At 42.2% G+C, this 14940-nt stretch overlaps 3 protein-coding genes and 1 long non-coding RNA gene across 7 annotated transcripts in view; 2 read left to right on the top strand and 2 right to left on the bottom strand.

Moving 5' to 3' along the window:
• Positions 1-3763, bottom strand: part of LZIC (leucine zipper and CTNNBIP1 domain containing) — a 34021-nt gene extending 30258 nt beyond the window's left edge. For 2 of the 3 annotated variants that reach the window (XR_004500065.1, XM_015648345.2), the window contains exons 1-5: positions 3660-3763; positions 2802-2943; positions 1600-1735; positions 1022-1120; positions 352-447 (exon numbers count right to left, since the gene is read on the bottom strand). Coding sequence is in view for 1 of the 3 variants with exons in the window: in XM_015648345.2 (XP_015503831.1) it covers positions 352-447; positions 1022-1120; positions 1600-1735; positions 2802-2902 (432 nt within the window). In the remaining 2 variants the exon portion in view is untranslated. Of the gene's footprint in view, positions 1-351; positions 448-1021; positions 1121-1599; positions 1736-2801; positions 3556-3659 lie in introns of those variants that run through there. The other variant, XR_004500066.1, reaches the window with a different exon arrangement.
• A 522-nt stretch (positions 3764-4285) lies between these two features.
• NMNAT1 (nicotinamide nucleotide adenylyltransferase 1) lies at positions 4286-8684 on the top strand. Its single transcript, XM_033519338.1, has 5 exons — positions 4286-6097; positions 6175-6212; positions 6664-6847; positions 7015-7160; positions 7521-8684. The coding sequence occupies exons 1-5, from the start codon at positions 6012-6014 to the stop codon at positions 7937-7939; spliced, it is 873 nt and encodes a 290-aa protein (XP_033375229.1). The 5' UTR covers positions 4286-6011; the 3' UTR covers positions 7940-8684.
• A 1757-nt stretch (positions 8685-10441) lies between these two features.
• On the top strand, positions 10442-12611 carry RBP7 (retinol binding protein 7). Its single transcript, XM_015648348.3, has 4 exons — positions 10442-11026; positions 11531-11709; positions 11952-12053; positions 12369-12611. The coding sequence occupies exons 1-4, from the start codon at positions 10954-10956 to the stop codon at positions 12417-12419; spliced, it is 405 nt and encodes a 134-aa protein (XP_015503834.1). The 5' UTR covers positions 10442-10953; the 3' UTR covers positions 12420-12611.
• Positions 12612-12799: 188 nt separating this feature from the next.
• Positions 12800-14883, bottom strand: LOC117245395. 2 transcript variants are annotated; one of them, XR_004500068.1, is made up of 3 exons: positions 14497-14883; positions 13652-13794; positions 12800-13029 (listed from the first exon to the last, which is right to left on the bottom strand). It is a non-coding gene; the product is annotated as an uncharacterized LOC117245395 (long non-coding RNA). The 2 variants fall into 2 exon arrangements; XR_004500067.1 differs by lacking the exon at positions 14497-14883 and having other exon boundaries at positions 13652-14109.
• Between the last annotated feature and the right edge of the window lie 57 nt (positions 14884-14940).

The following is a 14940-nucleotide window of genomic DNA, read 5'->3' on the forward strand; positions in this document are numbered from 1 at the left end:
AGTAGTCCCTGATGAACTGGTGGTAGTTGGCCAGTGAAAGACTTGTAGCTTTTATAAATACAATCTCCTTGTACCAGCTTGTCCTGGTTTGGGGTGTGTGATTCATGCATACAGCCCGCCAAAGGAAGTATTTAAAAGTAGAAACAGCCTTATAGAAAGGTACCAAACTATTTGATACACATTCAGCTTCAGAAAGTTTGGCATTCAAATGGAAGAACATTTATGTTATATAATAGCAACTTGCATTTTATTGTATGCTTATAAAATTGTAATTCCTTATTTTAATTATTTCTTATTCCTCCTAAATAGGTGGAAAACTCTATTCACCTGACTATCATAACAACCCCTTACCTTCTCACCAAGCTTTCTGAGGGCAGTCAGGATTTCCAGTTTCTGTTGGGTGTACAGGTCTCGTGGCAACTTCCCAACCATAAAGTCTCTGTCCATCTGCACATCAGGGGGAAAAAAAGTCAAAATATATAAGCTTCCCATTATTTCACCCAAAGGAACAGCATGAGAAATGCAACATCCTAAAAATATCTTTTTATCCTTGAACCTTTTAAGGTTATCCTAACCTTAACTTACTTGATTTCTCCAATCTTGGATCTCTTTTTATCAAAGAATAATAATAATTAAAAATTATGTAGTCACTCATCATGGTACATGGAGGAATCACATTTGATTTCACTTTATCTGGATCTTCATTTTAGATCTCTGAAACATTGAGTGCACTCTCCAGCCCTCAGTACAATCACAGATTTCCTATTTGTAGTTTCCTCAGTTCACTCTGTTAGTCACATTTTTGCTTTGAAGCAGGAAGATATAAGATAAATCAAGAAATACTCATGGTTGTCCCCATTACCTCAATAAACATTTAAAACTGAACAAATTCTGAAAGAGAACTTCTCCATCTCTTTTGGACTTTATGACCAAGTTTTCCAGCACTTTTCTTGCAATCATTACATACTTGAATCAATCTGCCTCAAATAAACAGCTTTTGCAGTAAAACAGAAGCCTTCACCTCTGCCAGCCTTGTCCTCAATTGTCTTGGCTGCTTCTTTGCAAACATTCTAATCACTTCTGGAGTTTTAAATGCTTGGCTGATGGCTGCTTGTATTGCCTGTAAGGAGAAGAGCAAGAATGACCAGGACTAACAGGAATCACAAACAGCAGGATGAGATTAATGAGGGCTGGAAAGCATCATTAGTATCCTCTGCATCATTTGATACACAGAGCTCATCTTTTTTTTCATAACAGTGGATGTGAAATTAAAAAAAAAAAATAAAAAGACCTTTATGGAGGGCTTAAAGAATCCTCTAATTAATGTAACTAGATTGAGAAAGAGCTGTGAAACTTTTCATTACTGTCCAGGTCTTAATTTCCTACAGTGTTAAGGCTGTAATTCATCAATGTTCTTTTTTTCCCTTTTAAAATGAACACCTATCCAAGTTTTTTACATATATAAGTGCATAAAATTATAAAAAACAGTCAGATAGCTCTAGATTTCACATAAAAATTATAGTGAGTCACTTGTATATATTTGCTGTTTCATCAACTCCAGGCAGAACATGAACTTCTTTAGCAACACATCATCCTTACCAGTTGCATGCCACTGAGCTCATCCACCAAAGTCATATCTCCAGACATAATCTTCTTCAGGGAGTCATTGAACTCACTCAGCTGCTCTAGAGTTTCTTTTTTGGTCTCTTCATACTCATCTGCATCCAGCTCCTCTCTAGGGAGGATCCAAGTAGACACATTAATCCACAGGATTTAACCTGAGACATCCCATGGAGCAAAGGGCATTGGGCCATATCACAGAGCTTGGTTCTCCCCAGGCAGCACTGAGGAGTTCCCATCTCTGCAGACTGCTCTGCTCTGCCCTCTCAGCTCCTCTCCAGCTCATGCATCACTTGGGTTTGCACCCCTTCCAGCCACCTGTGTGGCTGTACAGTCACTGATAATAAAAAAGCCCTATTAATAAACAAGATACCCCACACCTGGAGCAGAATTTAGAAGTATTTTTTGATCTCAGCAAAAAGATGCGGTGAGATTGTCTTACCTGAAGCTCCAGTGAATGAGATTATCTGAGAAGACATCCTATCTCCTCACCCAAAACCATCCACTCAGGAATAACTGATCCTGCTGTCTAAACATTGCCCAATTCCCAGAACAGCACCACCACCTCTTAGCAGTTCTAACTGTTCTTGAAAAAAGATACATACTGCTTGGACAAGCTAGAACTAGAGTCAGAGAAAGCATCTAAAAACAGGGTGTTTAAATGCAATTACTAAAACAGATTCTTGATAATTCACCCACCTTCTTGATAATTCACTGTCTCAAATTGTAACAACCCACAGAAGACTAATACAAAATCACATGAAAAGTTAGACAAACTAAAAAGAAAGCAATGCAAAAACCCCCCAGGCACCCATAATTATAAGATAAACCAGAAGAGCCACAAAAGCTATTTATTCACTGCTATTAAAAGGCCCATAGAAAAACTGTGATTTTTGTGAACAGCTGTTAAAATTTTAAAAGTCACATTGAAATATAACATTTCAAAGAAAATACAGAGTATTTATTTGCATTCTTCTCAGATATATAAAACAATCTTAACAAAGGCTTTTAAAAGTAATTTTTACTACCTGGCACCAATATCTTAATTTAAAAACAGAAAGCAACAGCAAAACACATAAATAAGCCTCGCCCCTCCAAGATTTTTGAGAGGTACCACTTTCTTCTGCCAACCACTTAACAAAAATACTACCATATAAGAGGAAAGCAACTATTTTTCTTACCTGCATTCTTCCAGATCTTGAAGTTGCTGCATTAATCTGTCCAACTGCTCCTCCAAGTTTTGTTTTAGTTTACTGGTCTCTGTTGTTCCTCTTGAAGCCATTTTCTGTTTTCACATGAAATTGTTGTTTTTACATGACACTCCTAAGAGAAAGTACATTTTATTATATGTATCAACAATTTAAAACGTATTTTAAATGCTCTAAATATTAAAATTATGCAATATCTTGCTGATGGAATGTTTAATCACAACACCCGGAGATCCTTGCAGTGTAAATACAGAAATGCCAAGCTGGGTGTACAGAATTATCTTCATAGCAAGAGGCGGTTCATCAGGGAACTCCAACAGCCACAGCACGTAAAATCAAACGAGTGTCAAATCAAGTAGCAATTACTGAAGTAGAGGCCCCGCTATATGAAACAATAGATAGGACTCTTCAACGGCCCCTTGGACGCCGTTCAGGAGCCAGCCCGGGTGCAGGTGTCTGAGGCAGCACCAGCGGCTGCAGAGAACCAGAGCACTCGAGAGGAGCTCCTCGCTCCCCGGGGATCGTCCCGGGCCGGTCACAGCTCCGGCAGCCAGCGGGCCGTGCCGGCCTCACAGCGCCCTGAGGGGCCGGTCACAGCTCCGGCAGCCAGCGGGCCGTGCCGGCCTCACAGCGCCCTGAGGGGCCGCGCCACCGCCGGCGGGCGGCAAGGGAACGCGGGCCTCTCTCCGGACAGGGCTAGCGCGGAGCACCAAGCGGCCTGCGGGGCGGAGAAGGCGGAACTCAAGCGCTGCCCGGGGCCCTCCTGCCCGTCCCCAAGCAAGGCTCCAGCCCCGCTCTTCCCCTCCGCCCGCCTGGCCCCGGACCCCTCACCCCTCAGCCGGGCAGGCCGCGTCAGGGCGGGCGCATCCCGCTCCTCCGGTGCCGCTTCCGCCGCGCCCGGGCCAATGAGCGCGAGCGGCCCCGCGGGCCAGGCCGCGCGGGGATAGAGCGGGCCCAGCGCGGGCACAGTGCCGGGGGTGAGCGGGGATAGAGCGGGCATAGAGCGGGCACAGCGCGGGCACAGTGCCGGGGGTGAGCGGGGATAGAGCGGGCATAGAGCGGGCACAGCGCAGGGGGTGAGCGGGGACAGTGCCGGGGGTGAGCGGGGACAGAGCCGGGGCTGAGAGGGGACAGAGCCGGGGCTGAGAGGGGACAGAGCGGGCACAGAGCCGGGGGTGAGCAGACACAGTGCCGGCGGTGAGCCGGGCCCACCGCGGACGGGCGGCGGCGGGAGTGCTCGCCGGGCCGGGACCGGAGCCCCGGGCAGGCCCCCGGGGGCGGAGAGCTGCGGGAGGGTGTTACTGAATCGTCCAGCGACGCCCATGTCGTGCTGGTATTCTGTGTATATACCGATATATAAACATTTGACAGATATTTGCCTCTGAAACATAAATGAGATTGAGCAAAGCGTCCTTACCTGCTTTTTCCCGGAAGGTGACTGGCAGGTTGGGCTCCAGAGCCATCCCAAGATCTGCTGTAGGCATATTTTGATGTATTTTAGTGCAAGGTGAGTTTCTGAGGCAATGATTGCCTGCTTCTGTAAATTGTAAAATTAGCAGCATGGAAAGGGACATTTGAATAACTCCCGAAAAGGTACTCTATATTTACATCTTAAAATTTTCTACTTTTTCTGCACTTTTTTTTTAAAGCAAAATATCGACCTTTTTCAGTTTTGCATCATGAGTCACTGTTGAAAGTCGGATTTATGCATTAGAAAGAGTCTAATTCCTCGCCTCCCTGTTCCCATAGTAACTCTCCTGGCCGTGCTAGGAGAAGTGAAGGCTGCATTTCAAGTACCACCAGCCCTTCCACTGCTGAGCTGCTCTGCAATAATGAAGAATATTTTAAAAGTTGGTGAAACTATTGAAAGCACAGAAAAGTGCTAGCACTTACAAAATATGAAGCGTTGCAAGAGTTCCTTTTATGTGCGGGCTGTTTGATGTTAGGACAGTCACTGTTACAGGGTTTGGATGCGCTGGTGTCTCAGCGCTGTGGCTGCTGTGAACATCACTCGGCTTCTCTGTAAGGGAAACACAACGTGAGGGCGACCTTGTGGGATTTTTCTAGGTGGTGATGTTGCTGTAGAAACAATGTGATTTTTAGAAACGTAGGGGATTTTTAGTAGCAGAGACAATTCTGTGCTCCTCAGGATGTCCCAGACATCTCACAAACAGCAACGGCCCATTGCAGTTCTCTGTTAGGCTAGATGTGGGAAAATGTTTTGGCAAGCCAGAATATCCTCAGGAAAGAATACAGAAGCAAAAATGTGAGGTATGAGGAGAAATTAAATGATGAATAGTGAAATTTCCTTATTTTCAGCAACTCTTAAGCAGCTTCCTGAAACTGAAGCTCAGAATTGGAACAGAGCTATGGTACTTTAGAAAGGGGAAAACCCCCAGTACTTAATTCCAGCTTTTACTAAACCTCTGTAATTTACATTTCTTTTCTCACCTTTTCCACTGGTACACCTAACACTTGCTGCAACATAAAGTAGACTGGCTTTTCTCATCTTTAGTCCATAGCACTCTCTTCCCACAGATGATGCTGAGTTATATAAATTATCCCCTTTACATTTTATATTTCAGGAAATGTAAAGAAATCCCAAATGAAGAAATATTGATGCTGTTCTCCTCCAGAATATAATACAATGTAATATGTGACACAGTCTTGGTTTTATAGATCATGCTGGAAAGGCTCACTGCAGTTTAGAGTGGTGAGACTAGGAATGGTCACAGGATGTTCTATTTCTCCCTATAAGCACTAGAAGGAAGTTACTTAACAAGGAAGTTCTCTGCCCACATGTCTCTTGGCAGTTGATTGGCACTGGCATCTTAGAAAAGGTGAAAAGTTCTAATAAAGTTTGTCCTGCAATCAGGACAGATAATGAATCCACATGAAGTTTAAAAGCATGAGCTCCTTTTCTTCAGGGTGGGCAGTATGCCGTCCTCTGGGCAAACAGCCTCTTTGCACTGATTTCATATTTTAATCACTTGGAAACTGGACAAAGAAGAGTTTTGTCAACAGTCACAGGCCAGGTTGATGGAAATAAAATACAGCATTCAATTTGATCTTCAAATTTTATCTCTTGCTTGTTGGCAGCACAAGTAACAATGACTCTTTCTTAAGCAGTTTCTTGTAGTGGCTGGCAGCAGCATTCTCCACTGGGCTCTGTGGCTGTGAGGAATGGCCATGGAAGATCCTGACAGGAAGACTGAAGTGGTACTGCTGGCCTGTGGGTCCTTCAACCCCATCACTAACATGCACCTGAGGCTGTACACATCTAGATGTGTATAAGAGTACTGCTGGCCTGTGGGTCCTTCAACCCCATCACTAACATGCACCTGAGGCTGTTTGAGCTGGCTAAAGACTATTTCCATGAAACAGGTAGGATGGTAATTTATATCACTCGGAATAGCTTTGATAACCAGACATTTAAATGCTGAATATTTTGTGTCTAGGAATTCTTGTTTGACAGTGACAGATTTTTGCAATTAGATATTGCTGATTAGATATTGAAGCTGATACGTGTTTATGCCTTATACAAAACCATGTAGGCCATTATGAGAGAACTCATAAATGTGTTGCTTATTACTGATTTTAATGAGCTAAAGCACAGGATTTATAGTTTATAGAAATACATCTTTCTAACGTATCTTAGTCTTTCATTGTGCTGCCCTGACATGGCAGAAGTGTCCTGTGTTTTTCCACAGGGCTGGCTATCAGCTGCCATTGCACTGGATAATGGTTATGTCACAGGTTAAATACAATGCACAGGAAGTAACATCTGCTCAACCACTTCTCATGTTCTTCTTGTGTTATGTGTTTTTTTCCACAGGAAAATACAAAGTAATCAAAGGCATCATTTCACCAGTGGGTGATGCATATAAGAAGAAAGGTCTGATCAGTGCCAATCACCGAGTGACAATGGCAAAACTGGCTACAGAAAACTCAGATTGGGTGGAAGTTGATGACTGGGAAAGCTGCCAGAATGAGTGGTTGGAAACACTAAAGGTTTTAAGGTACTCTTCAGCCAACCTCTAAAATGTCTCATGAACTGATAGAAGTATTAGGAATGGTGTTAACTCTAACAAGTTGGGATAATTGCAGAGATAGGTTCTTTGATAGGCCATCCTATCCCAATTTTTTCCTGCATCTTTAAAATACCTAAAATACATCTATTTTGCAGGTATCATCATCAAAAGCTTTTATCTGCTGATGTCACTAATAGTCTGCAGGATGCTGTACCCATAACAAAGCTGGGACGGAAAAGAAAACAGGAACCAAATAGGCATGAGCCCATTAAAAGGAAGAATCAGAGTCCGGTTGTAAAAAGTTAAGTCTGTTTGCAAATTAAATGGTTAATGATCCTTATTATTTCAAGAGAATTGCACTGATAAGTAACTTTTATGGTAGCTCTTGGTTCTGATGTTGCTCAGTAACTTTATTCCCTTAGATTCCACAGCATAAGGCATTAGATCCCTTTATTAAAGTGACTCCCATAACCTTTATTCAGAAAAGCCCTGTGTTATGGCTGCTAATTATAATTTATATACTCTGAATCTTTTTTTAAAAATTTTATTCCATTGTCTCATCTTAACCAAAGATGCAGAGAGAGAGACAAGAAATTGAAGGTCCCTGTCAAGTTTGCTGACATCTACCAAAACCCTATTTCTCATTAATTTTCTCTTTAAGGTGTCCCACAGGTTAAACTGCTTTGTGGAAGTGACATGCTGGAATCTTTTGGGATCCCCAATCTGTGGAAGTTGGAGGACATCACTGAAATTGTGGAAAAACACGGCCTTGTGTGTATCAGTAGGGCAGGAAACAATGCTCAGAAGTTCATCTATGAGTCTGATGTTTTGTGGAGACATAAGAATAACATTCACCTCGTGGAAGAATGGATTACAAATGATATTTCCTCCACCAAGATCCGGAGAGCCCTGCGGAGGGGCCAGAGCATTCGTTACCTGGTGCCGGACGTGGTTCGGGCGTACATCGAGAAGAACAGGCTGTACAGCCCGGAGAGCGAGGACAGGAATGCTGGGGTAGTCCTGGCTCCCTTACAGAAACATGCCAGTGACCCCAGGAGCTCACAGGCACTGAACAACTGACTGACTGCCTGCTGTGAAAAAGACTACAGTACAGGAAAGTGTGTTTCCTGGGGCTTGGCTGGGGGGTTTTCTGAGGTATACAGTGGCCTAATTCTGTACATCTGAGTTAGTAGTGAGGTTTGGTACACTCAGTGATTGGAGCTACACAACCTTCTTCAAGTCCTGTAATAAGATCTTCACAATTTTAATGTTTTGTCCCAGTGCACTGAAGTGAGTATAAGAATTCACATTGGTACATGAAAACTGCAAATGTATAAGCAAAACAAATGCAAATGTTCTGATCAGTTTTAACTCAAATTGCTCTACTATTTATAAAACAGTAACACAAGTATTTTTAATAATTTACAGTGTCTTAACAAAGTTACCTGGTTTCAAGATGTACCTCAAAAAGAAAATGTAGCTCTATCCTGGAAGCGAAGAATTTCCTGGCTGAGGTGGTGCTGGGTAGAGCACACTTTCAGCTGCTCACCTTTGAGATATGCAGCTGCCTGTTTGCTGTCATGCAGTTTGCTTCCAGAAATGTCTTGTACTTTCCTTTTCCGTTCATGTTTCCAGGGCTGTAATATTAAGCTCAGTATTGTTTCTGATGGATGGACAAACCTACCTCAGGAACTGGTTTAAAGCCATTGATTTTATAGATAGAAATTAATAATAGTGTCATTGCACTGATTCTCATACACTTGTCCCTTTATTACAAATAATACATTTATTTTAAAATAATAAAGTATCTTTTACTTTTGAGCCATAAGTAGAAGATAATTATATATAGCCAGAATTGTATTCTGTTACTAGAGAGAAAATGGTAGGATCAATTATGATCAATACTGATCATAAGTGAAATATTTTTCTTTGCTAGAAATCTGGTTTTGAATCTAACAGTGTATTGTCTATATAATGTGAACATAAACTAGAGAAGCACTATGACTGTTGTGGTGGTAGAATTCTACCTCCCTTTAGTTGCCATGATCTCATTTTTGTTTGGAATATGTGCCTTATTAAGAATGCCAAGGTTTGCAAGCCGCTTTCCCATGGATCAACAGCTCTTTCATGGGATCTCCACAAGATCACAGTCACGTTTTTCAGATCAGCAAGCCCAGCTGAGTGTGAGACTCTCCAGGCAGGCGGCCAAGATGCTGCTGGGCAGGGCTAGAAGCAGGGACATGTTCCACAGTCGTGACTGACTGCTGGGTGTGGAGCCTTGGTTTTACTGGGGGGACCCAGGAACCTGCCTGTTACAGCACTAGAAGTAATTGCACACTGGCCATCTCCTGTTCCAGTCAGATAAAAACACCAGCACCACAATCAGTGCTGGGGCTGTTCAAGGATGTCAGACAGGGAAAACTTTCAGGAGTGGACTCTTGTCAGACCATAAAGAGAACACGGAGCCCTTTCACCACATGTGTCATTCAGACTCAAAGTATTTTATCAATGCTGCAGCAGCAGCAAGACCCACTTGATCTGCTTCTGTAATTAGGCTACATCCCTAAGAGAATGTGTTAAATATTCAGTGCTTCACAGCAACTAGGGTGGGAATGGAAAAAAGTATTTCCACAAAAATAAAATGAGAAATTTGAAGGGAGAAAGAAATGAATCATCATAGGATGGCCAGAGAACTAGGCAGTTCTTAGCAGCTCTGTTGGCAATTCTGCAGCTGAGGCTTGAAGCAGTAACCCTGCTGCCCTTTAGAGGTCTTTGTATGAGATTTAAGTACAGATTTACAGAAAGAAAGACCACACCCCAGACTATCTGCAAAATTTAAATTAAAGTGTTATATCTGCACTTTGACACAGGACTTCCCAAGTACTGACTTCTCTTTGCTTGCCAGAGTCAGTAGTATTGCAGCAGTGCTTTACTAGCATAACCTCAGAACAGCAAATTGTGGGTGAAATGTTACTATTTGAGTGGAGAGGAAACAGTCATTTTCACTTCTCAGTGCCATTCCTGCTTTAGTGTAAGTTAGAGGACAATATCCAGCTGCAAACAGGAAAGAAGCTTTGACGTCCTGAGTTCCTACTCGCATGATTCTGTGAGTCATATGGATCAAACTGTCAGCTCCAAAAATGGAGCGAAACTTTGGGGAAACTTCTCTGCAAAATATTATCCTTCTTATTCAGCCTAACACTAGTCAGTGAATAAATAAATGTAGTAGGTACAGGTATGTTTCCTCACCTCTAATTCCTTTATTTCCTCACTTACAAATTCCCTAAGTCCTTTCTCTTCCAAGTCAAGCATTTTTTATTCACTTTTCAAAACATATTGCTGGGTCATCAGGGATTTCTGTCACTTCTTTGCTGAAGGTGAAGTCCAACACTGAAGCTTATCTGCTGCATCATGTGCTCCTTTTGTTCTGCCAGAACTACACACTGTGTAGCATCTAATAAATAATCAGTGGGAACAGCTCCTGTATCAGCTCTGCTTTATGTGTCAAGAACAGAAAGGAAAGGCAGGAGCTACGTCTCCTATATACACAAGATCACTTTTTGAATTCTGTTTACCATTCACTCCAGACATGAACCAACTTAATTCTTATCTCTGTGCCATAGGTATTGCTTTAAAATTTGTTGATATAATGCAATCCACAGTTAAGAGTCAATCCATGTCTGTTCAAGTACAGCATGTCTTTACAGGAGTACATCACCTTTTCAACAAATATCTGGATTTCAGATCATAAAGCCCCAGATCTAATAAACTTACAGGAAATCTTAGTAATGACAAAATCAGTCCCTTAAAGTATACAAGATGGAAATGGTTTAAACCATGTTTTGGCTTGCATTGTGGCTCTTGGGCTATTAACGTTTGCTCCACACAAAGATTTCAGATGCAGTGAACTTTTCCCTCCAGCACAGCTGAGGCCATTCTACAATACCCTCTCACCCACTGCCTCAGCAGTAGCACCCTTCCCCTCCAGCAGAAAGGTCCTGGGTTAGAATCCCACCCACAGGCTGCTTTATAAAAGGCCTGCCTAGAAAATTACATTTGCATTTTTGACTGGATCTTCCTTCTACTGTCTGGCAATGCCTGTGGATTTCAGTGGAACCTGGAACCTTGTCAGCAATGACAACTTTGAAGGTTATATGGTGGCCTTAGGTAGGTGAAAATACCTGCTTCTGTCCTTCCTCCCTTTCCTATAAGGGTCTTCTTGAATTTTAAGGACTTCATTTCACCCTATGTAAGGTATAGAATGCAGAGAGTTTTTGTTAATTCTTTCATTGCCTTTCCTCTGTCAAAGGATGAGAATAGGCACCTCTTGCTAAGTGGGGGCAAAGTCTGAAACCAAGTTTGGGTGTCTCTGTTGGGGAAGCCAAATTTCTCCAGGAGTCTTCTGAATCAAAGTCCTGGAAATCTTATATAGGAATTGTGCAACAACTGAGTAAACTGCTTTTCAAAGAGTAAAAAGTACAAGAGGACAATTTAACCTGTGTAACATGCAGCTTTAAACAAAACTAAATGTTCCAATAAAACAACAAAATGCTGCATAGCTGTAAGATCATACTACCTAAGAAATTCTTCTGGTAGTGATAAAGGTTAATTCCTGGCTGCCAGAATGGCTGGTGATAAACACAACTCTGATATTTTTGCCTTCTGTCCAAGGTATCGACTTTGCAACACGCAAAATAGCAAAAATGCTGAAGCCTCAGAAAGTGATCAAACAAGATGGTGATTCATTCTATATCCATACCACTAGCACATTCAGAGATTATTTGCTTGAATTCAAAGTTGGAGAAGAGTTTGAGGAAGATAATAAAGGCTTGGATAACAGAAAATGCAAGGTAAGAGTGAATATGAGGCTGTGATAAAATTAAGGTGCCATGATGGATCCAGATACTTGAGCTGAAATTGTTTCAAGAATGACATTTGTAATGCAAGACAGCAGTAGGAGCCTGAGTTACACACTTTCACTCAGGAGTAATATCTAGGTCCTTTTTAATCCAGGAAAATGCACATTTTCTACAAGTATTTAGCAGAACTGAGACAGACATGCAGAAACACTTTTTTGTTCCCTGTTCTACAGAGCCTCGTTACCTGGCAGAATGACAAACTTGTCTGTGTCCAGACTGGTGAGAAGAAGAACAGGGGCTGGACTCACTGGCTTGAAGGGGATGACCTCCACCTGGTATTGACTTCCAGTTTCTACTAATTATATCTCTGTAGGGCAAAAATTAGGTTTATAATGTGGACATGGTGTGCACAAGTCTTCTAGCACTGTAGGATGTGTAATGGGTGGTACATTGTGAGTACATTCTGCTTTGAAACAGCTTCATTGTTTCACTGCAACATGTAGTTAAATTTGAAAGGTTAAGCATAGGTTATTAGCATGACCAGAGCAATGGCAAAGGATCTGTGTTCAATTCTGGAAGCAGTTCCTTTGATTACTATATGTATCTATACTCCTGGGTTTTCTCTTTGTTTTTGTTTTTTTTTTTGGTAGGAGCTTCGTTGTGAGAATCAAGTATGTAAACAGGTCTTCAAGAGAGCTTGAATCTGTGTGGTGTGCTGGGTGCTGCCTGCAGGGACAGCGCTGCACAGGAGCCTCATGTCCAGCGAGGGCTCTGTGGACCAGGACTGACTCCTGTTAACCTGAATGGTCAAAGTTTCTGGCTCAGGAAATAAGTCTGCTGTTGCCAGTGTTAAAAATCTGATTTTTGCCAATAAATGCCCCAAACTAAACTAATCTTAAGTACCTTGCTTTTGAATATGCTTTTGGAGGAAAAAACCCAACCCAAAACATAAGTGATGAGGCCTGGGTCTCTAGGTAATCAAAAGTCAATTAAAAGAAGAAGACCTACCAATTCTAGGAGGCATGTCAATATCAAAACAGCTGGAGTGGGGTGCTGAGAGAGGAGGGAAGATGACAGATAATGAAGCAAACAACAAAAAGCATTGATTTATTTTTCAAAATGCATCTCTTTAAGGTGTAGACTACTGCTTTACTTGTTTGTGTCTTTCACACAGTGGTGTGAGGCCCCATATTGTGCCAGAGCTGCTTTGCTCTTGAATATAATTAAGTTGAGCTTACCAGAGGAAAAAAAGCCTGTGGTCAAATCCCAGAACCACAAAGAGGGGTCCAAATGATGCACAAAGATTCCACTCTGCAAAATATTTGAACTCTGTAAGCACATATACAGAGGGAAAACAATGCTGCTTTAGATAAGCTTTGTTTGCATACAACTGTCAATTAAATGAAATGTTTTTCTTTATGACCATGTGCAATATTGCATAGAAAATCTTTTCTTGTGTGAACATGGAAGTTGTCAGATAAATTAGGTAGTTACAAATGAAATGAGTTGCTGCATATTCTTCCTTGCATATTCTTGAAGAACTGTAGCTTAAGTTTAGTAATTTAATTACTTCATATGAAAAAATAGTCCCTGACATTTTGAAACAAGTACCACCTCCTTTCTGATACTTCTTATCAGTTCAAAATGCTTAAAGGCACCATCGGAGTCAGACCCAATCTGTTGAAGCATGGAGGGCTTTTGGTTAGATTGACGCCCTCCTCTAATTACTAGACCTGTATAAATTTTAGCTGGTTTCCATATTAAAAATAAAAGGACTAATAGTGTTTATACAGTTAAGGAAATGTGGGGCCCAGCAGTAAAAAGCGTGGTGTTTATGGATCCTGACAGCGTCTTCCTTCTGGAACCGAGTGAAAAACTAAACTGCTGTTAGAGTGTTATGTTAGCAGAAATCACACATTGGGGCAGCACTCACATCCGTGGATAAAACGCAGAGCAGGCAGAGTTTCCTGCACCGCCGGATGGCGCTTCTGCAGCGGCTGCTGCTTCTCTGGAGCTGCCGAGATCCAGCGCACATCTTCCAAACCACCGCGTCCGAGCTGCGCTCCCCTGGAAAACCTGGGAGACACAGCACAGAAAGGCAGCAATGACCCTGAAGGACGAGAATAGAGCTCCCCAGAGAAGCACTTGAAGGGTTTTAGTCAAAGGTGTTTCAAACCACTTCAATTATCTTAAAAAAATCCCAAGGAGATAAATACATAATGAAGTGTAATCAGAAAATCAAAGGTAACAATATACATCTGTTCTATAAAAAGACTGGCAATATATATTATGACCCAAGTATTGGTTTCCTTTCTGAGCACACTGGTTAAGTAATCAAAATATTTTGTCAAAAAAAAAATTAGATCAATAAAGTACATTAAAGATGTATATAAAAACAGAAGAGCAGATAGCCTACCTGCCTCATATTGCATTTAAAAAATGGATCAATCCTATTGCTATATAATTATTTGCAGCGTGTATGAAAATAATTCCTTTTAGCTCATATGGATCAGTTTAGATACATCTTCAGAACATCCTGTTGTCCAGCTTTTACGGGATTCTTTCCCTTGCTGACTCAGATCACCCTGCCCCGTGCCCGGCTCGCTGTTCAGCTCATATTACTAGGGACTGTTCATCCTGGGCTAAAAGCTTGCAGATGCAACTCTCAATTCGTTTATCCTTGGCCAAAAGAGCAACTTCTAAAAATCCTTTTCTCTTTCATCTGCGTGTATTCTAACCCAAACAAGCTGAGCCGGGGGGAGCCTCCAATGTACTTACACAGAGCCTGGCTGTTCTGTAGCTGACTTTCATTTCGAGTGGGAAGGAAATGTCTTCCAGAAACATAGTATTTTGTGGTATAATGTAGGAATTAGGTGCAGAAAAGTTTGTAATAAGGAAAAAAAATACTTTATGTTCAAACTGCACCTAGAAAAGGCCTAGACCAAGTGTTCAATGGGGCCTTGGCATCTTGTTTTTTTCCTTGGTCTGTTACTCAGCTCGCAATAATTAGACTTAGAATTTAGAATTCCCAATCCCTCGTCGCTGAGAAGGGGTTCATATTTACGGACGCGGTGGAAAGGGAAGGCTGCAGCAGCTTGACCCTCCCTGGGATCGCGGCGTCGCTGAGCGGCAGCTGCCCTCTTGCCGCTCCTGTTCCCGCCTCTCCGGGACCCCACACGGACACCGGAGCCGTGTGCCCCTCACGGACCCGGGCCCCGCCCC

This window comes from Parus major, chromosome 21, assembly GCF_001522545.3.
Source record: "Parus major isolate Abel chromosome 21, Parus_major1.1, whole genome shotgun sequence".
NCBI lineage: Eukaryota > Metazoa > Chordata > Aves > Passeriformes > Paridae > Parus > Parus major.